The sequence below is a fragment of the Papaver somniferum genome, chromosome 1 (genome assembly GCF_003573695.1).
Source record: "Papaver somniferum cultivar HN1 chromosome 1, ASM357369v1, whole genome shotgun sequence".
NCBI lineage: Eukaryota > Viridiplantae > Streptophyta > Magnoliopsida > Ranunculales > Papaveraceae > Papaver > Papaver somniferum.
Window position 1 is genome coordinate 54,765,399 of NC_039358.1, and position 23,689 is coordinate 54,789,087.

The 23,689-nt window shown below is 37.2% G+C and overlaps 2 protein-coding genes across 2 annotated transcripts; both read right to left on the reverse strand.

The window, feature by feature from the left end:
* Window positions 1-12,408: 12,408 nt before the first annotated feature.
* Window positions 12,409-12,843, reverse strand: LOC113312408 (F-box protein At3g07870-like). Its single transcript, XM_026561185.1, has one exon. The coding sequence runs from the start codon at window positions 12,841-12,843 to the stop codon at window positions 12,409-12,411; it is 435 nt and encodes a 144-aa protein (XP_026416970.1).
* Window positions 12,844-22,271: 9,428 nt separating this feature from the next.
* On the reverse strand, window positions 22,272-23,253 carry LOC113312481 (F-box protein At3g07870-like). The gene is made up of 2 exons (XM_026561252.1): window positions 22,763-23,253; window positions 22,272-22,632 (listed from the first exon to the last, which is right to left on the reverse strand). Exons 1-2 carry the CDS (start codon window positions 23,251-23,253, stop codon window positions 22,272-22,274), a joined length of 852 nt encoding a protein of 283 aa, XP_026417037.1.
* Between the last annotated feature and the right edge of the window lie 436 nt (window positions 23,254-23,689).

Genomic DNA, 23,689 nt, shown 5'->3' on the forward strand with positions numbered 1-23,689 from the left:
AAAGAGATGATGGTTGGGATTTTTGGTGAGGACAACAAACCACGTATGTGGGTTCTTCTCAATAAGGGAGCACGTGGTCCACATGAAATGGCTATTCTATTTTTTCCTTGATTTAATTTGATAATAAACTTTTGTTAAGGAATTTATAAATACGAGAATATTATAATTTATATTTTTTACCTCATCTACGTGGCAATAATCTAATTTATTGCCGCTCCAAGGAATGACACGAGGCAAAAGTTAGTTTTTTGCCTCAACTTTTTGAAGGTGTGGCAAAAGATTTTAGTTAATGCTACACATATTTGTCAGTGAGGCTAAAACCTATTTATTGCCACAGTAATTATAGATATGTGGCAAGATGGTGAGGCAATGGACTCATTTTCTTGTAATGTTATGACTGCTTATAAGATCACTAATAAAAGTGTAATCATTATAGTTTGGATTAATAGATAAAGGAGGAGTAGTAGAGCATGATAACCATATATAAGTCCAAATTCTAGTAGAGATGTCATTGTTGATTTTATACACAATATTGGATTTTAGAAAGCTTAAGCTATTCACAATACATTTCCAAATCCAGGAGGAGGTGTCAGCAGCCTTATCTATTTCTAACAGGTTTTGATTAGGGAAAAAAATTTATCTTTAAGAAATTTAAAGATCAGGTGACAAGGGAACTGAGTGATTCTCCATGCAATTTTAGATATAAAGACCCTATTTAGAGCATATGAATTTCTAATACCCAGACCACCACATAATTTAGACTTACCAATGTCAGTCCATGATCGAAAATAAAAGATATTGAAACTAATTGGGGATATAAATTACTTCCCCAATTAATAGCGTGTCTGCTAAGGGGTGTTTTTGGGGGCAAAAATTCTAGAGTAAATTTTTGATGGGGGTGATTTCAGATGGGGACGTGAGGGACGAATAGTAAGCTGCCATTTGTTTTTCCTTTTCAACTGTTTCTGGCACCGATTATTCAACAAAAGGGTATATTTGGAGTAAATTTTTGATGGAGCGATTTTAAATGAGGGCGTGAGGGATGAATAGTAAGTTGCCATTTGTCGTTCCTTTTCAACTGTTCGGCACCGATCATTCAACACAACGGTATATTTGGATGTCAAAAATCACCCATGGATCTGTTTATCTATTAAAACTTGCATAAAACTCTCTTCATGTATCTTAATGGAAAGGTTTGAATTCGTCTCCATTAAACTCTGTTTTCTTCTTCCAACAATAACCTGTTTCTAAAAATAAAAATAAAGTATTAAAGAAATAAGAGAAATAAATCGAGTAGCTCACTGGTTTCTCCCCATCAATCAAAATCAGATAAAAACAAATCCCATGATTTAATGTGGAGATGGAGATTTCTTCAAATCCATTTAAAAGAATAATTATAAAACCTCACCTTTTTATTTATTTTGTTTTCACCATCAACGATCATTACTTTCATGAATCAGACTTTTTTTTCACTGGCTTTAGATCTATCTCTTGATTACTTCGGTTTGGATGAATTTTTTTTGGTGATTTCATTGTGTTCTATGTTTGTTGATTAAAAATCGCAAATTTTTGTGTTAAAAAAAAAGACTATTCAACTTCTTCCAATTAGAATCAGCGAGATGAAATTGCACATTGAAATTGTGAATTGATCTCGCTGAACTATTCAACTTCGGACGAAAAGATAGGAGGAATAATTGATATTAAATTTTTAATCTGATTTTTATCAATCAAAAATACCCTTCCGTTTGTTAAATACGGTTACAAGGAAGGACAAATGGCAGCTGACTATTTGTCCCTCACACCCCATCATAAATTGTCTCCATCATTTCTTCGAATGTGCCAAATTTTTGGACTTCTCATTATTTTCGTAAGATGAAGTTCGGTGATATCTTTATTTTGCGAAGGAACCGAACTTGTGGACTTGTGTTGTTCTAATTCAAGGAGTTCGGTTAAAAGTATTTTTTTACGGAGTTCGGTTAAGAAAAAATTAATTTGTGATAACCAAATTTTTCTTCGAAGAAAAAAACCTCTCTGCAACTTCCATTTTCAACTCATTTTGACGATTACTTCTCATTTATTCAACCAAAACGAATGACAAGTAATGGGTTTGTGAGAATATCTTTGTTAATGTTTTAAATCAAGCTATATATATAGTGGTGGTGGTAGTTGGTGGTGGTGGTGGTAATCGGTGGTTGGTGGTGGTGATAATCGGAGGTGGTGGTGGTGGTAATCAGCGATGGTGGGCGGTGGTGGTGATGGTAATCGGTGGTTGGTGGTGGTGATAATCGAAGGTGGTGGTGGTGGTAATCGACGGTGGTGGGAGATGGTGGTGGTTATATATATATATATATATATATATATGTGCGTGGTTATTAGGTTGGTTTTAAATTAAATTAGGTTAAGGGTAGGTTAGTCACTTTAATGTTTTAGGACACCCCTTATAACTATAGGGAAGGTGGACTAATAAAATCATGGTCCCCTCAAAAAAACTATGGTCCCTAAAAATCGTTCTTATAGGCCATCGTGGACTGTTCACAGTTCTTATAGGCCGGACTCCTCAGCATGCTTATTACCGGCCCATGTCGAGAACACATATCAGTGGTTGTGACTATATTTTTTTTTTGATGCAAACAACTCCTTGTATTAATAAGGAAAGTTACACGACATTTACATGATAGATATCCTTCATGATTTCAACCATGAAAGTTTCTGGATAATTACAGTACTATTCAAAAGATTTCCTGTCAGTTCTAGCTGTGTTAGCTATTACATGTGCAACTTTGTTTGCTTGTCTTTTGACATAACATACTTCAAACCAAGAAAGTAGTTGCCTTATTTCATTTACAATGCCTTCATTCATCCAGTGAACTGAAGATTTGGCATGCTTAAAAGAGTTGATCATATTTACACAGTCTCCTTCAAATATTACTTTAGTCAACTTCATCTCTCTAGCCCAAATGATTGCTTCTTTGAAGGCTAGGCATTCTCCATGTTCAGGATCTACTCCTCCATTGATGAACCTCCCTCTGATGCCTTGACAGTTTCCTTCAGAGTTACGAATGATTAATCCAATACCTGTAAATAAATTGTTACCATCAAAGGATGCATCCATATTTGTTTTAACAATGTCTGTCTAAGGTGGAGACCAATAAGTGACCTGTAACTCCTTATTATGTTGCTTTGTACCAGAACAGTGATTAATCATGTGTTTAATGGAATAAACCATTGAGTGAATGTTCTGATTTTTATTGTGGAACTCTTTCAGACATCGATTCTTCCAGATAAACCATGCAGTTATCATGAATGTTGAAATGCTATCATCTACCTTGGAGAACCAAGAAAGAATCCAAGGTTTAATGTGTATATCCTGTAATTGGAGAGAGGTGACATTTATATTCATGGATAACCATACTGATCTAGAGTAGTCACAACCTATCAATAGATGTTTTAGAGTTTCATCATGTTGTAAGCATCTAGAACACAATGGGTTTATATCCTGTTTAATTTTATGTAGCTTTTCCTTGGTAGGTACAATGTCTTTGATGCATTTCCAGATAAATAATTTGACCTTATGCGGAACATTCACTTTCCACATCTTTTTCCAGATTATACTTGAAACCTCATTTCTTCTCTGTCGACCCTGAGAATTTCTTAACTGCCTAACTAGTTCATTATAGGTAGACATAATGGTAAAATCCCCTGTTCTACTTAACTCCCAGACCAACTTATCCGTTCCGTGTTGCACTAAAGGCATTTTGAGGATGAGTTCTGCCGTTTCCTCTGAGAAAATCCTTTGCACTAAATTTGTATTACACCTTCTAGGATTTTGCAACATTAAGTCAGACACATAAACTATCCTGACTGGTTCAGAGAAGTGTTCTTTTGGGACAGGTGGTGTATCTAACCCTCTTACCCATTTTTCGTACCAAACTAAGATTCTTGTACCACACCTAACATCCTGTCTGTGATATTTTCTAACATTCTGCAATCCTAGTTCCAGCCCTTTCCAGACCCATGAGCTATTGTTATGTGGTTCTTGAAGATGAAGAAAATGGCAGTGGGGAGAATACTTGGATTTCATGATTTTGGTCCAAGGTTTGTCCTCTTCTATGCATAATCTCCATGCTAATTTGATCATAAGAGCCTTGTTATACAATTCCATATTTCTGAAAGCCAACCTCCTTCCTCCTTAGGAATACACAGTGAGTTCCACGAAATAGGATTGTAGCCCTTATTTTTCTTACGTCCCCACCAAAACCTTCTTTGAATCATTTCAAGTCTAGTAATAATTGTTTTTGGCAGTTTAAAGTTGTTCATGTAATGAGTTGGCATGGCATTTAGAACTGACTTAATTAATGTAGTTCTAGCTGCCAAATTAAGTGTCTTGGAACACCAACCTTGAAGTCTGTGTTCATAAGCATCCTTAACAGAGCCAAAAGAGTTGGTTTTTTATTTTCCCAACAGTATTGGTAGTCCTAAATATTTCTCTGAAGTTCCAATCTTCTTAACTCCAAGACTATTTTGAATTACTTCCTTTTGATTTGGAGAAATGTCAACTGCAATAAATGCTGATGATTTGCTGAAGTTAATCATTTCGCCTGACAGGAGGCTAAAGTTTTCTAAAATATCTTTTATATGATTGATTCCATTATTAGTATCCTGAAAGAACAAGATACAGTCATTTGCGAATAATAAATGATTGATTGTTAGAGATTTACTCCCATCATGAATTCCTTTGATCAAACCCATAGCTTCTGCATGTATTAAATACCTAGTAAAATATTCCATGGAGATGATGAATAAATATGGCGACAGTGGATCACCCTGTCTAATTCCTCTTGTTGGTTGGTAAGATTTGCAGACATTACCATTAAGACGAACAAAGACTGAAGTAGTTGATATACACTGTTGAATAATTATTCTCCATTCCTCACAGAAGCCTAACGAGCATAGCATTTTATCAACAAAGGACCATTCAATTCTATCGAATGCTTTAGACATGTCTAACCTAAGTGCCACTAATCCATGTTTCTTTTTAGATCTTCTCATTGAATGAATCAGTTCATGTGGCACTACTATGTTATCATTGATATATCTCTTCGGAACATATTCTGCTTGTGTTGTGGAAATGATTTTTTCCATTAATGGTTTCATTCGTAAAACTAAGAGCTTGGATATTATTTTATAGATTATATTACAAAGTCCTATAGGCCTATAATCTCCTGTAGTTGAAGGGTGATGAGTTTTAGGTATCAAACAAGTAATCGTTTGGTTGATATGAGGTGGAAGTTGTTTAGTTTGAAAGAATTTTTGAACTAGTTTAACCACATCATTACCAACAGTAGACCATTGTGTTTGATAGAACCCAGTTGGGAACCCATCTGGTCCCGGAGCATTCCAACTCGGAATAGTATTTAAAGATTCATAGATCTCCTCAGCTGAAGGTACCGAGATTAGGGCTTGATTATCTTCAAAGGTGACAACTGGTTTTATTAACTCAAAAGAATTTGGCTGAAACCTTGGACTAGTAGATGTAGCAATTTTTGCAAAATGAGAGGTGAGTAGATTTTCAAGATCATGCAAAGTATGACACCACTGACCGTCTATATCTTTTAAAGCTGATATATGATTCCTTGATCTTCGTCGATTGGTTTTAGTATGGAACTAAGCAGTATTGTTGTACATATCTTGCAACCAACGGTCACCTGATTTTTGATTCCAAAAATCTGCTTCGATTCTTTTCCAGTACTCAAGCTGCTGAATAGTTGCACATATAATTTCCTTGGAAATATTATCACTAAATGGCTGCTCTTGTAGCTGAGAAAGATGCTGAAGAAGTTGTTGCACATGAGAATGTATACTACCAAAATGTTGTTTATTCCATTTTGATAATGCTCTTCTCGTGGTCACCAATTTTTTATTAAGATCAACATTTGTTGGCACAGAATCCCACGTGTTAGTAACTAATTGATTACACGTCAGATCTTGTAACCAACATATAAAAAACTTCCAATTATTTCTTTGTGGTGGCACAATGCTTTCCGTAAACAACAACAAAGGGCAATGATCTGAACCCAAAAAAAGGAAGATGTACCAACTTTGAGTTTGGATATTCCCTGACCCAATTCCCATTTTGTAAAGCCATATCAATTCTTGCTCTATCCTTCCCCATTAACTCTATTAGACCAAGTATGTTTGGAGCCTATATATCCCATATCCATTAAACCAACTCTATCTATGAGATTACATACCCAGATGTCTAAATTAGATTGACTAGTAGATGCATGGGAATTATCTAGGTGGATGTTTAAATCTCCAATAACTACCCAAGGTTGGTAAACATTATCACTTAACTCTTTGATGAACCCCCATTGTCTTTGTTTCATCTCACAATACGGAGAACCATACACACAAGATAAAAGCCATTCTTGTTTAGACGCATTTGAGGTTAAGAGAACATGGATCATGTTATCATTACCCATTTGTGACTATATTCGACTAAGTGGGAATCTTGAAACTGAACAAATTCTTTCCTTTTACTAGTTTCTCAGTAAAGTATAATGATTGGTTTAGACTTTCAGGGATTAGGTGATCAAGTGTCTTCCATAAATTAAAGATGGAGAAAACGCTACTTTGATAGGTAGTGGTTTATATCAACAGCGCGTTCGTTTCAAGTTTTTCAACACTTAGGAATTGAATTATGGGGTAATCTGATTCCTAGAATTCAATTACAGGGAATTGATTCGTTAATTAGAAAATATGTGTTTGGTTGAGATAATTGGTTTCCACGGTAATCCATATCTATAGTGATACTAAAATACCCCAATAACTAATCAATCATCAAATACTCTTTTTCAGCTTCCCAATTCATTTGCCTATGTTGTTGTTTTAAATCAGAGATACACACCACTTCTAACCCTTTCGTTCACATCCCAAAACTATGGCATCGCTGTTCAAAAAAAAGAAGATCTCCACCTCTCACTGTTTCTAGGGTTCTAGTTGTTCTCCCCATCGATTTAAGAGATAAAAAGATTACAAGGGAGTAATATAGCCAGTTCGCTTCAATTCCTGTGTATTTCCTCCGGAATTGAATTCCTTTCCATCGGCCAAGCGCTGGAATGAAAATGGAGAATTTCGGGGGAATCAGATTCCCTCTGAATCAAATTCCGAATATTTGATGACTGTTCGGTTGGGGTAATTGGGATGATTCCCTCGGAATCCAATTCCGAGACTCTCAAAAACTTGTAACGAACACGCTGTAAATAAAATATAGGAGTATGATCTTCATTATTTTGGAGATTGAAGACGAAGATTAATGTCAGGTGACGAAGATCAATGTCAGGTTCTTGTCATATACACAGCTTAACAACCATCCTTCTTTTCCCGTGTATACAGTATATAAGAGAATGAAATAAGCATGATTTGTATACTCTTCGTAAACCTAATTCCCTACTTTCAAATGTTTAATTAGGTCTGTAAATTTATACGACTCAGTTGGCAAATCAAAGGCTACAAATTTTGCATAATGATTCAAACAAATGAGGATCTGAGCTCAAGGTTTAGAGCTTTGATTCTTCTATAAGTGCCTTAGTGGCACAAATTATATACTCTACCGTGGAAAGGATAAATGGCGAGGTTCAAAAACGCAAGGTTCTGACAAACCAGACATATTGTATAAGATATTTGACCCCAAGTGGTGTAAGTTCCCACCATCTGTAAAATAAATACGAGGGTACTTACCCTGTAAAATGAAAGTAAAAGTTTCATAGCAGAAGAAAATAAAAACATTTTTTTTAAGGTACTATAACAAACCGCCTTTTGTGTACTACTCCAAAACCGTTTATAAACACATCCGCCTCATAACAAAGACAACAGGTCCCATTTTTAGGATGAGTTCGTGACCTCCCCTGCTCCTTCACTTGATTCAATTATCTTTGCTTCTTCTTCTCCAAGAGCTTTCAACGATACAAAAACTTTTCACATATCGAACTGAATCATGTGGAAGATGATCATCTGCAATAGTTTCATGATTATATATCCCTCATGATAGTAATAGCTCTTATCATCATAATAGTACTTATCAGCATGATATAGAATTTTGGCGTAGTCCTTTAGAATGACGAACGGGCAAACTGACCTAGTCCCCGTATCATACAAGTCTCCCCACTCAAGAGCTTTTTCCTCCCAACTCCATGATGACTCGTAATGTTCCTCCTCTGCATCTAGCTTACCATTCTTCTCCTTATCATGCAATTTTTTCTTGAATGACCATATATTGTACCATCTACTGTTTCGTTGGATAATGCGCAAGCATCCACCCAAGACCCTAAGCTCAAGATTCCAAAGAATTTCCCACGGAGCAGTTTTCATATGCCAATCCCACATATTGTCGATACACTTTGGCCCTTCACTGACATTGAATGTTGAGGATTTTAATAAGGTGACACACTTTCGATTTCATGTTCAAGAAGGCTCCACCTATTTGCCACCCTCATTTTTACTGTTTGCCACTTTCATTGATTACCACCTCCACTTATCCTATTTTGCCACTCATATTTTCTCATATTTCCTAAATGCTACCCAACAATTGAACCACCCAATAACTTAGCTTTTAAAAACCCTAAATTATAAATTTATTTCTACCAGCCATCTTCTCCTGCTACATCTCACCCACATATCATCACTTTTACTTATATTTTGTTTAATGTCTTCTTGATTTTGCATCAGAAAGACGCCTCCAATGGAAATAGGGAATGTTCACGAAATACAAAACCCTAAAAGAATTTGTTTCTAATCGAAATCCAGACGTTCTACAGAAGATTCATAAGGCTTGATTGGCAAAAACAAACCGTGCATCAAAATAATTAGATCACGGAAAAGTATTTCTTCGTAGGGGGCACTGTTCCCAAATCCCAACAGTATGAATTAAAGTCTCATCCTGAATTAAAGTCTTAGTATTGGAGAGAACATCAAAAATAAGTCTTAATTTAGATACTAAGAACTGATTCAAAAGAATTAAAGCTTCTCCTTGTGTTGTTTAGTATTGTTTAATTATCTGATCCAACCGATTTAAACACATAATGTGTCTTGATTGAAAAGTAGAATTACTTTGGGGTTAATATTTTTAAGTGGATTTTTAATGAAAACTTAGATTAATAGAAAAGATGATAAATTAGTGGTGACAGTTATAGTCAAATTTGATTTGACTTTTGTAGGTGGTAAATAGGAAAAGTAAAATTAAAAAATAGAATTATTTTAGAAATTTTGACGAGGATGACAAATAGGAAAAGTAGGGGTGGCAAATAGGTGGAGCCTTCGAGAAAGTGCCACAATTATTTTCAGAATTAATAAACTGCCACTAGTTTGACTTTTCCATCCAGATTTTTTCAAAAAAACAGCTAACCGATGTTAATGCATGTATGGCAGATATTCTATGCTAGTAAAAGACAAGTAAACTCATGAATAATTTTGCTATCTAAGACTGAGTCGTGATGGCGAGTCTCAAATTACTACTGCCGTTTATTTTCTTCCCCAAAATTGTTTAACTAAATCTCTAACAACTTATTGTAATTCCACAAAAACTATTTTGAAATCCCATTGTCAACATCGGTAACTATCGTACAAAGAATGAGAAATCAACAATGTAGATCTTTAACTTCACTGTTTCACAAAGAGATATGTCGAAGAAAAAGAAATCCCATATATTAATAAGCTGATCAACCCACTGCAACCCCAAGCTAGTGCAAACGGATTCAGGTCTTGTTGCTTGCAAGGCGCTGCAAACAGTTGCAGTTTGAAGTTGGTGAACAAAGAGAATTGGTTTGGGAATTCTGTCGAACACTTTTCAAGCGTCTATTAGGTGATGAAGGGGTATGCTGCTGCGTCTGTTAGGTGATGAAGGGGTATACTGCTGTATAACGTAAACCACAGGTGCATGATGTGCTGCCGCATAAGAATCAAAATTTAACCTGAATGCATGAGTATGAGACCGAACTTCCAAATACTGATTGAAGCACCATTAGCTAAACAGATAATTGCCAATTCGGGTAATATCCAATTGCAAGAAGATAAAGTGATAAACCATCTTGCTCCTTTCATATGATCTGAGATTTGAAATCATTCATCAAAGAATCCAGCGGATCTGACTACAAGTCAGCGAATCTGACTGATTGAAATCATTCATCAAATTCGTAGAATCATTAATCAGGAATTTGATAAATCATCCATCAAACAATATCATAAGATCTGAGATTTGAAATCCATAATAAATTGGAACGGTGTTTTAGTGAAGATGAATACAGGATTATGAGATTATGAAGAACATAAGGTTGAAAAAATTTATGAAGTTGATAAAGATCTTTGAAAACCCTATGACAAGCAACAACAGTAGAAGAAAGGAATAGGAAGACCCGTTCTTTTTGTTTACTGGTGCGAGTGATTGTGCGTGATAAGTTTATTAGGATTTGTAAGGGTAAGTTTGTAAGGTGGACAAATTTTCTGGACCAAGTCAACTAAAAATGACCAGACACATGGGTCTAGATGGAAAAACTAATGATTGTGGCATTTAATTAATTTCGAAAAAAAAAACGGTAGCAGTTTATTAAACCGGATAATAAAAGAACCCATAATTGGGGATACTCGAAAAAAAAAAAAAAAAAAAAAAAAAAAAAAAAAACATTATGAAGTAATTTGGAAAATCCCTTATCTAAAAAAAATTGTAATTCCTAAATTAACCTTGAGTATCCCCTTAAAAACTAAATCTCCATCGGTATTGCTTTTAGTTTCTTACCGTTGCCCTTTGTTTTCCTGCTGCAGATTTCATCGTTATTTTTAACACCAAATTACAGAAATTACAGAAACATGAAGATGATTGAAATTGTTTTTTTTGTAACTTTCACCTAAGAACATTTTGATACTGTATACATGAAGCTGATTCACGCTCAAAACAAAGGTTATAATCATGAAGATAATGATGTGGCGGATTATGAACATCAGTAGCGGCAAAACAAGTAGAATAACTAGCAAATCCCAAGCATATATATTTGCATGATGTTTCCTTAATCGTGCATTAATGCATCCCTGAAATTTCCATCGGTATTGCTTTCAACCCACAAACAATACCGACTGTTTCAGTCGGCATTGCATTCAAACAGAAACCCAAACTGAGAATCACTGTTGGTATTGCTTTCAAACCTATACCATTGCGGACAGTGAAATTGTAAACTTAATTTTGGGGAAATTAAAATATGTGTTGCAGGTTTAGGATTCGTCTTACAAGAATCTTATCTTCATGGATTTTTCAATCGATCAAATTACCAACGGATTATACGCTGTGTTTTCCTAACTTTTTACGTGAATACTTAATTTGATTGATTGGTTTTAGGCTCTGTAGATTCATAACCATTCATCCTCAGCTGCAACTCGACTGCGAACAACCATACCACCACAACAACCATCACCTGACCCACTCTCCATCTTATTGACTATAATAACCAAACCAACTTCCCTGCAATTTCTTGTTCACAATCTCAGCTCAGTTTAAACGGCACCACTGCACAAACTTCTCATTGAAATCCATTATAATTCCTTCATACTTCTATTGTAATCACTACCAGCACAATTTTAATTCTCCGTTTCAAGATCAAACCCAATCTCGAGCTCAACTCAAATCACGCTCAAAACCACCATCTATTAACCAACTTCATCACATTTCATTAAACTCACAAAATCAAACACCACAGCCATCAGTGCTCTCTATTTCTACCAATCATCAGCAACAACTTCTTCCAACTCACCCATCAACAAAACCCCCAAACAAAACGATTGAAACTTCCATTTAATCATCATCTTCTCAACAAACCCTAACCTGTAAACCTAAAACCAATTCAGAAGATCACCTCAAACCCGTAAAGATTAAAAGAAAAAGGAACGGGGGATACCTAGTTTTTTAGTTTTTATTAAGGTAAATGGCAGTATTGACATTTATCACCTAAAAAATTACCCTCTTAGCAATAATTTAGTCTCAAATAACCGAAAGTATACCCCGATTTGTGGTGGTATCCCCCAATTGTGGGTTCTAATGAAAGTGTGGCATTTTCTTAAAATTTCCTCCAATGTTTCATCAGATAAATCAAACTTCACAATTTGCCCAACTTCATCTAACCAATGAAGAGCTCCATTCACAAGAATTTCATTAGAGACAGATTTATGCAACTCGTAGTAGTAGGTGATATCATCTAAATTTCTCCACCCATTGCCGCTTCCCAGAGTATAAACATAGACATGTCCGACAAGGGATTCTTCCTCCCAATAGATTCCTACAACCTTATACTCATTCGTAAGAGCGTGGTAACCGAACCCGCTCACAACATAATCTCCAGGCTGGGACATTTTCGGCAACTTAGGAAGCTACACGAATTCTCTAGTTATGGGATTGCAAATACAGATAGTACTGTCACCTTTTATGTAAAACTCATCAGATATACAAATTAAACCGTTACAAGAACCAATAATCTTGACGGGGTTAAAGCCAAGTGCCGGTATTAAGTTGGTTATTCCAAACTTGAGAGGTTTTTCATGATTATCATCATCATATTCCATATACTTTAGAAGATTAGGCCCTTTTACTGAATTTAACAAGTAAACGAAACTTGCCTTACCAGAAGAAACAGCAGCAACAGAATCGTGATTGTAAATACCACGCGAGTGCATATGGGCAAAGAGCTTGTCATTGTAGATGAGACTTCGCCAAGTTTTACAGACTAACGAACACTCCCATAGCGATTCAGTAAGTAAACGTGAAAGAATGTTTGTTATAATCTCTACCGGTAGGAAATTTTCCATGGCTATCTAATAGCACACACAAAACAAAACCCTAGTTGACTAGCTTAGGGAGAGATAGTGTTGAGATTATTAGTCCCACATTGTATGGACAATTTAAGATCATGCGGTTTATAATCCTTAGTCTCCATTCATTACCAATTGGTTTTGAGTTGGATGTCCGTATTCTAACGGATTGAATGATACTTATATATTTTGGAAACCAAGAGTTTCTTAATATAGGACATCGTGGACTGTTCACAGTTCTTATAGGCCTGACTCCTGCGCATGCTAATTACTGGCCCGTGTCGAGTACAAATACCCGTAGTTGTGACTATATCCGACCAAGTGGGAAGCTTGAAACTGAACAAATTCTTTCCTTTTGAGTTTCTTACTCTAAGGAGTAGATATCAGTACCATGGGTGTTGATTTTGCAAGTATAATGAGCAAACCCAGTTGGTTTAGACTTTGAGGGCTTAGGTGGTTAATTGGTTTAGACTTGCGCACACAAAATAAAATACTAAAATATTAGGGCACAAAATTATACAGGCCACGATGGACCGTTCATATGTATGGTCTTGACTTCTAAGCATGCTTTGCCGGCCCGAATACCCGCACCGAGAGTTTATAGACGACGTGGACGAACCATTCAGTATTACCCTAGTTGAGTAATTGGTTGCGTTGAAGCATTCAGTCCCTGCTTTTCTTCCTCGGCACATTAAAGAAAAAGAAAAAAAAAATCTTCTGAAGTTGAAGAAACTGTTGCTGATTTACAATCTCAAACCATTATGCTTATGAATATGACTGAAGATGATTGTTCAGCTGATAGTGGAATATGCTCGTCTTGAGAAGAAAAAGAAGAAGGAGAACTGATGTTGAGGCATGTAGTGCTGGTGACTGTGTAGACAACAAAAGGACAAGTGGGGTTATGCCCGATGGCGGTTATGTTATCTTTGGTCTTGCTGATCAGCACACTGGAGGAATTGGTTCAGCTCTTTATGGAGAGGTGAACTGTGAGACTTCATGAGTTCTCATTTCCAAGCACTAGTTGCCTTATTCACGGGTCGCCTGACATATCTTTCTTTCTATAATTACGAATTGGTTAAGATGGTCGTCTTATATGCTCATCGAAGCTAGTATATGGATGGAAAAGAAGCAGGCAATGAGCATGGCTACCTAGTGGAGATGTCAGCTTGTTATCCACAACCTGGCTCTGTCAAGATATCTGATGGAGAGACTATAACTATGGAGACGAATTACAGTAGCGCCAGAAAACATATAGGAGTGATGAGTTACTTCTATATCTTGGTTGCCGATCAACCACTGTTAGAAATATTAATTAATTTGTGATATTAAAAATCCAAAAAAATCTAGTTAGTCAAACCAGACAAGAGTTGGTCAAAGAATGTTCTAGAGCAAACTAAAGTTTGCTATCATCAGCTAGAGAATTCTCGAAGTGGCAAGGTCGGTTGCTTAGTGCTAGAAATATAAAGAATACTCTAGAAGAAACTAGTATCAGTTAGCTTGGCCTATAAACAGGCAAGGATAGTTTCATTTGTAATCATCCAAAATCAAAGTGAGTGAAGTAAGAAAGCTAGAGTGAGAGTTAAGAGTGAGTGCTAGATATCAAGAGCCAAAGTGCTTTTGTAAATTAGGTGAGCTAAAGTGCTACACTAAAACTTCTTGTAATATTTCATTTCCAAATTAATATAAGCCTCACTTATCATTCAATTAACCAACCTCTCTTCCTAAATTCATTTCGATAAACCCATCACATTTCCGCATTGCGCCAACAAATTTGGTATCAGAGCAAACCTAACCCAGTAATCCTAAAACTCTTCCCATGGCAATTAACTAAAGTATTCAAGGTTTCAATTATGCCCAAAGTCTAATTCCAATTTTTGATGGTGAGAGTTATGATTATTGGAGTTTACAAATGAAAACATTATTCATTTCACAAGACTTATGGGATTTTGTAGAAGATGGTTATAACGTACCCGAGTCGGCAGAAGCTCTATCGTCATGGACGGATGCAGAGAAAAAGGAGTACAAAGAAAGCAAGAAGAAGGATGCTAAAGCACTACTATTTCTACAACAAGGGGTAAGCAAAACTATTTTTCCTCGAATTTCGGTGGCGAAAACTTCGAAGGAGGCGTGGAATATTCTCAAAGTAGCATTCCAAGGATCAGAAAAGGTAATCTCCATTAAACTACAAAACTTATGGCGAGACTTTGATAATCTACTTATGAAAGAAAATGAAACTATCCAGAATTTCTTTTCAAGAGTTACTGGTATAGTAAATCAAATTAGTAGTTATGGAGATACCATAGAAAATAAAAGAGTTGTAGAAAAGATTTTAAGGAGCTTACCGTTCAAATTCGATCACATCGTCGCTGCCATTGAAGAGTCCAAAAATTTATCGACTCTCTCGGTACACGAATTAATGGGTTCACTCGAGGCGCACGAGAAAAGGATAAATAGGTTCGCGGAGCAACCATTGGAGCAGGCATTTCAATCAAAAATAAATTTCAGTGAGAAGAAAAATACAGAAGCCAGAAAAGAAAGCTCCAGAGGGGGATCGTCATCCAACTCGCAGTACGAGAAAGGGTCGACGTCAACTCAAGGACCCAGAAATTTCTACCGCGGACGTGGAAGAGGAAAAGGAGGTTATAGAAACAACAACCAAAGGTACGGAAAAAATTACTCCTCAAATCTCCGATGCAGTGTTTGCAAAAAGTTTGGCCATGCAACTGAAAATTGCAAGTACAAGTGCACCAAATATGAAAACTTAAATCACATGGAAAAAGATTATTGGCTTAAAAATAATGAAGCCAACTATTCCGAGAAAATGATTCTCAAAATCAAGTATTTTATTCCTGCCTCACCTCGCAACAAGAAGCGCAAGGTATATGGTATGTCGACAGCGGATGCAGCAGCCATATGACAGGAAACAAAGAATATTTCGTAAAATTGGAGGAGCAAGAGATTCCACCGGTCAAGCTCGGAGATGGAAAGTTCCAGAATGTTGAAGGAAGAGGAGTCATATCCGTACGTACAAGGTCAGGTAAAACTCGATACATATCTGATGTTCTTTATGTTCCTGGCCTAGCTCAAAATTTATTAAGTGTTGGACAACTTATAATAAAGGGGTGCTCACTACATTTCGAAGACGGAGAATGCACAATTTATGATAAAATTAACAAGCAATTGGTGGCAAAAGTAAAAATTTCAGGAAATTTTGTCTTTCCCTTATCTATGCCATCAATTGAAAATTGTGCAATGAGTACCAACCATATTGACGAAGGAAAGCTATGGCATTTGATATACGGGCATCTCAACTACAGATCCTTAAAGGTTATGAAATCAAAAGGCATGGTAATTGATCTTCCCAATATCGACGGTGGAGATAAAGTATGTGAAGGTTGTATTCTTGGGAAGTTTCACAGACTTCCATTTACCAAGACATCGTGGAGAGCAAGAAGGCCCCTCGAATTGGTGCATGCTGATATCTGCGGTCCGACAAGAACAACTTCACTCAACAACAGAAGATATTTTCTCTTATTCGTGGACGATTATACCAGGATGATGTGGGTGTACATTCTCGAGCAAAAGTCCGAGGCATTCACTAAATTCCTAGAATTCAAGGCGCTGGCAGAGAAGCAAAGTGGCCATCAATTGAAAGTCTTCCGTACAGACCATGGTGGAGAATTTACTTCAAAAGAGTTTATCAACTACTGCAAAGAAAATGGAATTAAAAAGGAGCTCACTGTCCGATACACTCCACAACAAAACGGTGTCGCGGAAAGGAAAAATCGTACGATCGTGGAAATGGCTCGCAGTATGCTAAAAGCAAGGAAGCTACCCAACACCTAATGGGCGGAAGCGGTCAACACAGCAGTATACATCCTTAATCGCTCTCCAACAAAAGCGGTTCACAACAAAACTCCATACGAGGCGTAGCATAAGAAAAATCCCGAGGTAACTTCTTTCAGAATTTTTGGTTGCGTTGCATATTCACATATTCCATCTCAACACAGAGAAAAATTTGATGAAAAAGGAGAAAAGCTAATATTCATCGGATATAGCGAGGAGTCTAAAGCCTATAGACTTCTAAAGCCAGATACAAAGGAACTTGTAATATCAAGAGATGTAATCTTTGATGAATTCAAAGCTTGGGATTGGAATGATGAACCAGATAACCACGAGTCTCCACTACTCATCGAAGAAGAGCCAGATCCGTCACACCAAGAAGAAAACACTCCACCAGCAAGCCCGAGATCTCCTAGTTCGACACAACAAAGTCCAAGTTCATCTGAATCAAGTGCCCCACCTAGAAAGGTGCGTTCCCTAAGAGATATTTATGATACATCTAATTGTGCATTTATAGCACTAGAACCTCAAAAATATGAGGAAGCGGCAAAAGAAGAAAAATGGAGACATGCCATGGACGAAGAAATGCGAGTGATCGAGAAAAATAAGACATGGGAGCTTGTCAATCAGCCAATTGATAAAGAAATAATTGGTCTGAAATGGGTCTACAAGACAAAGTATAATGAAGATGGGTCAATTCAAAAGCACAAGGCAAGTCTAGTTGCAAAAGGATATTCCCAGCAACCAGGAATCGACTACAACGAGACATTCGCCCCAGTCGCTCGCATGGAAACAATCCGGATGGTGTTAGCTTTGGCAGCTCAACTAAAAATGAAGGTCTACTAATTGGACGTAAAGTCGGCGTTCCTAAACGGAGAACTTGAAGAAGAGGTGTACGTTGAACAACCTCAAGGATATGTCCGAAAAGGAAAAGAAAACATGGTTTATCGTCTCCGCAAAGCACTATATGGCCTCAAGCAAGCACCGCGTGCATGGAACAGCAAAATCGACAAGTATTTCCGAGATAATGGATTCGAAAAGAGTCCAAGTGAGACATCCCTCTACATAAGAAAACAAGGTACGGATTTCCTAATCGTCTGTCTCTATGTTGATGATTTAATTTACGCCAGCACAAAACAAGACATGGCAGAAAAATTTAAGAAGGAGATGATGAAAGAATATGAGATGACAGATCTAGGACTTATGCGATATTTTCTTGGGATTCAAGTAAAACAATCTCCGGAAGAAATATTCATTTCCCAAGAAAAATATGCAGAAGACTTACTGAAAAGGTTCAACATGATGGATTGCAAACCAATTGCAACTCCAATGGGTACCAATGAGAAATTGGTAAAAAATGATGGAGCGACAAAAGTTGATCCAACCTTATTCAGAAGTCTAGTCGGCTCACTGATCTACTTAACAAATACAAGGCCAGACATCGTCAATGCAACCAGTATTGTTTCTCGGTTTATGAGCGAGCCAAGCAAGTTACACTATGCAGCCGCAAAGAGAATTCTTCGGTATATCAAGGGAACGAAGGATTTCGGTATCAAGTATACAAGAGAAAAAGATAATGATTTAATTGGCTTCACAGATAGCGATTGGGCAGGTTCTATTGAAGACCGAAAGAGCACATCAGGCTATGTTTTCTGTATGGGAACAAAAGTTATCTCTTGGAGTTCAAAAAAACAAAGTACGGTGGCATTATCGTCAGCCGAAGCAGAATACATAGCATCAACAAGTGCAGCATGTGAGGCAGTATGGTTGAGAAGAATAATGACCGACCTACAACAAAGGCAAAAGCAGCCGACAACTATCTACTGTGACAATATGTCTACAATTGCTATGGCAAAAAATCCAGTATTCCACGGACGGACGAAGCATATAGAGCTACGACACCACTTCATCAGAGAACTGGTAGAAAACAAGGAAATTAAGCTCCAATTTTGTCCAACACAAGAACAAAATGCCGACATCTTTACAAAAGCAGTCACGGTGGATAAGTTCAATCATTTCAAAGAGAAGCTTAACATCACAAATTAAGAGGGGGTGTTAGAAATATTAATTAATTTGTGATATTAAAAATCCAAAAAAATCTAGCTAGTCAAACCAGACAAGAGTTGGTCAAAGAATGTTCTAGAGCAAACTAAAGTTTGCTATCATCAGCTAGAGAATTCTCGAAGTGGCAAGGTCGGTTGCTTAGTGCTAGAAATATAAAGAATACTCTAGAAGAAACTAGTATCAGTTAGCTTGGCCTATAAATAGGCAAGGATAGTTTCATTTGTAATCATCCAAAATCAAAGTGAGTGAAGTAAGAAAGCTAGAGTGAGAGTTAAGAGTGAGTGCTAGATATCAAGAGCCAAAGTGCTTTTGTAAATTAGGTGAGCCAAAGTGCTACACTAAAACTTCTTGTAATATTTCATTTCCAAATTAATATAAGCCTCACTTATCATTCAATTAACCAACCTCTCTTCCTAAATTCATTTCCATAAACCCATCACATTTCCGCATTGCGCCAACAACCACACCAATGCCAAGAAATGTGAATATCTTCCCCCTCTTGGTGTACTTCCTTTTGGTTTGAAGCTGTAAAAATTATTGGAAATGAAATTCCTTTATATTTATCTAGATTTTGAACGTTATAAATCTAGAGAAATGTAGTTGTGTACTAGACATGCCGCCTCCCCAACAAAGACAACGGGTCCCATTTTGGGGATGAGTTTGTGAGCTCCTGTTCTGTTTCACTTGGTTCCATTATCTTTGCTTCTTCTCCAAGAGCTTTTAACGATACAAAACTTTTCACGTACCGAACTGAATCACACGGAAGACGATTTGCAATGGTATCATATTCATTCTCCGCCCGGTCTTGACGATAAAAATACTCCCCAAGGTTTTGACGATAATAATAGCACTTATCATCATAATAGCGCTTATCATCATGATATAGAATTTTGGCGTTGTCCTTTAGAATGGTGAACGGGTAAACTTCCCTAGCCCCCATATCATCATACACGGCTCCCCACTCAAGAGCATCTTCCTCCCAACTCCATGATGACTCGTAATGTTCCTCGTCTGCATCTATCTTACCATCGTTCTCATTATCAAGCAACTCTAGTCGGTCGTCGCTTTTCTTGAATGAGCATATATTGTACCATCTACTACTATGTCGTTGGATAATGCGCAAGCATCCACCCAAGACCCTAAGTTCAAAATCCAACAAAATTTCCAAGCGAGGATTTTTCATATGCGAATCCCACCCATAATCAATACACTCTGGCCCTTCGATGACACAGAATGTTTCATCAGATAAATCAAATTTCACAATGTCTCCATCTTTATCTAACCAGTGAAGAGCTCCATTTACAAGGATCTCATTAGAAACAGATGGATGCAACCTGTATGTGATATCTTCTAAGTTTCTCCACCCATTGACGCTGCCGAGAGTATATACATAGACACGTCCAACAAAGGTTTTTTCCTTGAGTGTTGCATGATAACAGATTCTGACAACCTTATACTCATTCGTTAGAGCGTGGTAACCGAATCCGCTCACAACATAATATCCAAGCGAGGACTTTTTCGGCAACTTCGAAAGATACACGAATTCTCTAGTTATGGGATTACAAATACAGATAGTGCTGTCACCTTTTTTGGATTTTTTGGAAAACCCAGATATACAAATTAAACCGTTACAAGAACCAATAATCTTGAAGGGGTAATAGTCAAGTGCCGGTATTAAGTTGGTTATTCCAAACTTGAGAGATTTTTCATGATCATCATCGCCATATTCCATATACTTAAGTTTAGGTTCTACTTCCTTAAACAAGTAAACGAAGCTTGCCTTACCAGAAGAAACAGCAGCAACAGAATCGTGATCGTAAATACGACGCGAGTGCATATGGGCAAAGAGCTTGTCATTGTAGATGAGATTTCGCCAAGTTTTACAGACTAACGAGCATTCAAATAGAGATTCCGTAAGTAAACGTGAAAGGATATCTGTTATGATCTCTACTGGTAGGAAAATTTCCATGACTAGCTAATAGCGCACACAAAACCCTAGTTGATTAGCTGAGGGAGAGATTGAATGATGATACCTGTTATATATATCCTTTGGAAATCAAGAGTATATATTTTTGGAAATCAAGAGTTTATATAGGCCATCGTGGACTGTTCTTGTGGGCCTTACTCCGGGGCATGCTTATTGCCGGCCCGTGACGAGTATACATACCGGGAGCGGGAGTTCTGACAACATTCGACTAAGTGGGAACAAATTCTTTCGTTTTGAGTTTTCTCGGGAGTATAGAAACTTGCTTTTGTGTTTTTGTAGGATGATTCATTCTATTTCTTGGTGAGTTACATCAGTACCATGGGAGTTGATTTTGTAAGTATAGTGAGAGCACAATGAGCAAACCAATTGGTTTGGAGACTTTCAGGGGAATTTTGCTAAAGAAGTCCTTTTTTTCCCGTTGTTAGGGGACATTCATACATGGTTGAGAAATGAAAAAACAAAAGTTAAACTTCAAGTCGTGCTCCTGACCAATTATGATTTGTACTTCACTTGTGAAGCACATTTATCACAATCGGCTAGGTAGGTTTTTTTTCTTTTCCGAAAAGACCTAACCAATTATAAAACTAGAACCATAAATTTTGTCAGTAATTCCGTCACTTGACTGAAAGAGCAACAACAGGATCTGTGGGGCAATGGTAGGGCATCCGACTCCATATCAGAATCAGAAGGTTGCTTGTTCACGTCAGGTTCATCTTCTTTTGTTTCTAGAACCATTTTCTTTTGTTTATTTTGATGTTTTTGATTCTACACTGCACACGCAGCTTACTGCGCTACCTACACTAGGAAGGGGCATTAGCATTACCCCGTTCCGGAAAATCGCAATGCTTCTTGTTCGATCAAAACCTCTTTAGGGAATAGGCATGTTCATGTGCACCATGACAAAGCAGTAGATTCTCTCAAATTTGGCTTGTTTTTGAACCACCTCCTTGGAAATATCGTTTCACTCCTTTCACCTCCCTGATTCCTCGAAGTTGACATGTCTGACCCATCACTATCATTGTTCGACTTGACACGAAAAGAATCGGTTTTTAATCCACCAAAACACATGATAATACTAGTTGGAACCTGCAAAACTAAAACCACACAAAAATATGCATACATAGGCTTTCGGAGCCGATTTGCAAGTCCACTGCTCTTGCTCAAACGTCATCTGGTGGTATACTGGTAATACGCTAAACATCCCCTACAATTTGGTGTGTAGCAGTTCAGGCTTCAATACTATGAAATCACTAATCAAACCAGACAGTATAGATTCTTACAAGACACACACAAATTAAATAGACAATCTAAAAGATATTTAAACCTAAATGGTCATAGCATCTGTAAAATAAATTCCATTATAGGAGTTGTCTAGCAAAAATAAAAACAAAAGCAACTTTCAAACTACTAAATGGCAATAGTATGGAACTCCTCCAAATTCCATAATAACTATACAAGGAAACGATAACGAGAGTCTATATCAGTCCGAGGCTTCTGGTGTATCCAACTCAGACCTTGGTAGCTCCTGTGCTCATTTACTTGATTTCATTAACTTTGCTTCTTTTTCACCAAGAGCTTTCAATGATACAAAACTTTTCATGTACCGAACTGAATCATGTGGAGAACGATCACCTGCAATAATTTTAAAACGCATTCCCGCAAGGTTTTGACGATAATAATTACAATAATTATCATGAAATAGAATTTTGGTATTGTCCTTTAAAATGGCAACCGGGTAAAGTTCACTAGTCCGCTTTTTAGAATCCAAGGATTGCCAGTCAAAAGTATCTTGCTCCCAACTCCACGATGACTCCTCTATATCTTGCTTCCGATTCTCATTATCAGGCAACCTCGTTCTGTTCTTTTTATTTTTTGATAGATCGTCCTTTTTCCTGAATGACCATATATCGTATTCTCTTTTGTCTCAGTTGGATAATGCGCAAGCATCCACCCAAAACCCTTAGTTCAAAATCCGAGAAAATGTCGCTCTTATCCTTTATATGTTTCTTATGAAAGTCCCACATCTCATCAACATATTCCTGTGTGGGGAGGACAGAGAAAGTTTCATCAGATATAGCAAATTTCACAATTTTCCCATCTTTATCAAACCAGTGAAGAGCTCCGTTCCAAAGGATCTCATTAGAAACAGATGGATGCAATTTGTATGTGATATCTTTTAAAGTTCTCCACCCTTGGCCACTGCCGAGGGTATATACATAGACACGTCCAAAATATATCCTGACAACCTTATACTCATTCGCACAAGGGTCGAAACCGAACCCGCTCACAACATAATCCCTAGGCCGGAATTTTTTCGTCAACTTCGGAAGGCAGACAAATTCTCTGGTCATGGGATTGCAAATATAAATTGGATCGTTATTGGAACACGCAGATAGACAAATTAAGCCGTTACAGGAACCAATAATCTCGTGAAGGTTATGGTCAGGTACCGGTATTAAGTTGGTTATTCCAAACTTGAGAGGTTTTTCACGATTCTCATCATCATATTCCATATACACTTTAGAAGTTTATGCCTTTTTCCTGAATTGCACAAGTAAAGGAAGCTTGCCTTACCAGAAGAAACAGCATCAACAGAATCCTGATCGTAAATCTGACGCGAGAGCATACGAGCAAAGTACTTGTCATTGTAGATGACATTTCGCCAAGGTTTACATACCAAGGAGCATTCGCATAGTGATTCAGTAAGTAAACGTGAGAGGATGTTTATTATGATCTCTCTCGGCAGAGAATCGGCCATGACGAATAAAACCCTAGTTGATTTAGCCGAGAAAGAGACTGAATGATACTTAAATATTGGGGTACACAAAATCATGGGTTTATACGTCGGCCAAAGTGGGAGTCTCATAGACTCTTGGGGGCCTAACTCCGGAGTTCCGGCCCGTTTTGAATCCCATCATTTGTGTCAAACGCTGGTGCTAGTGCAGCCAG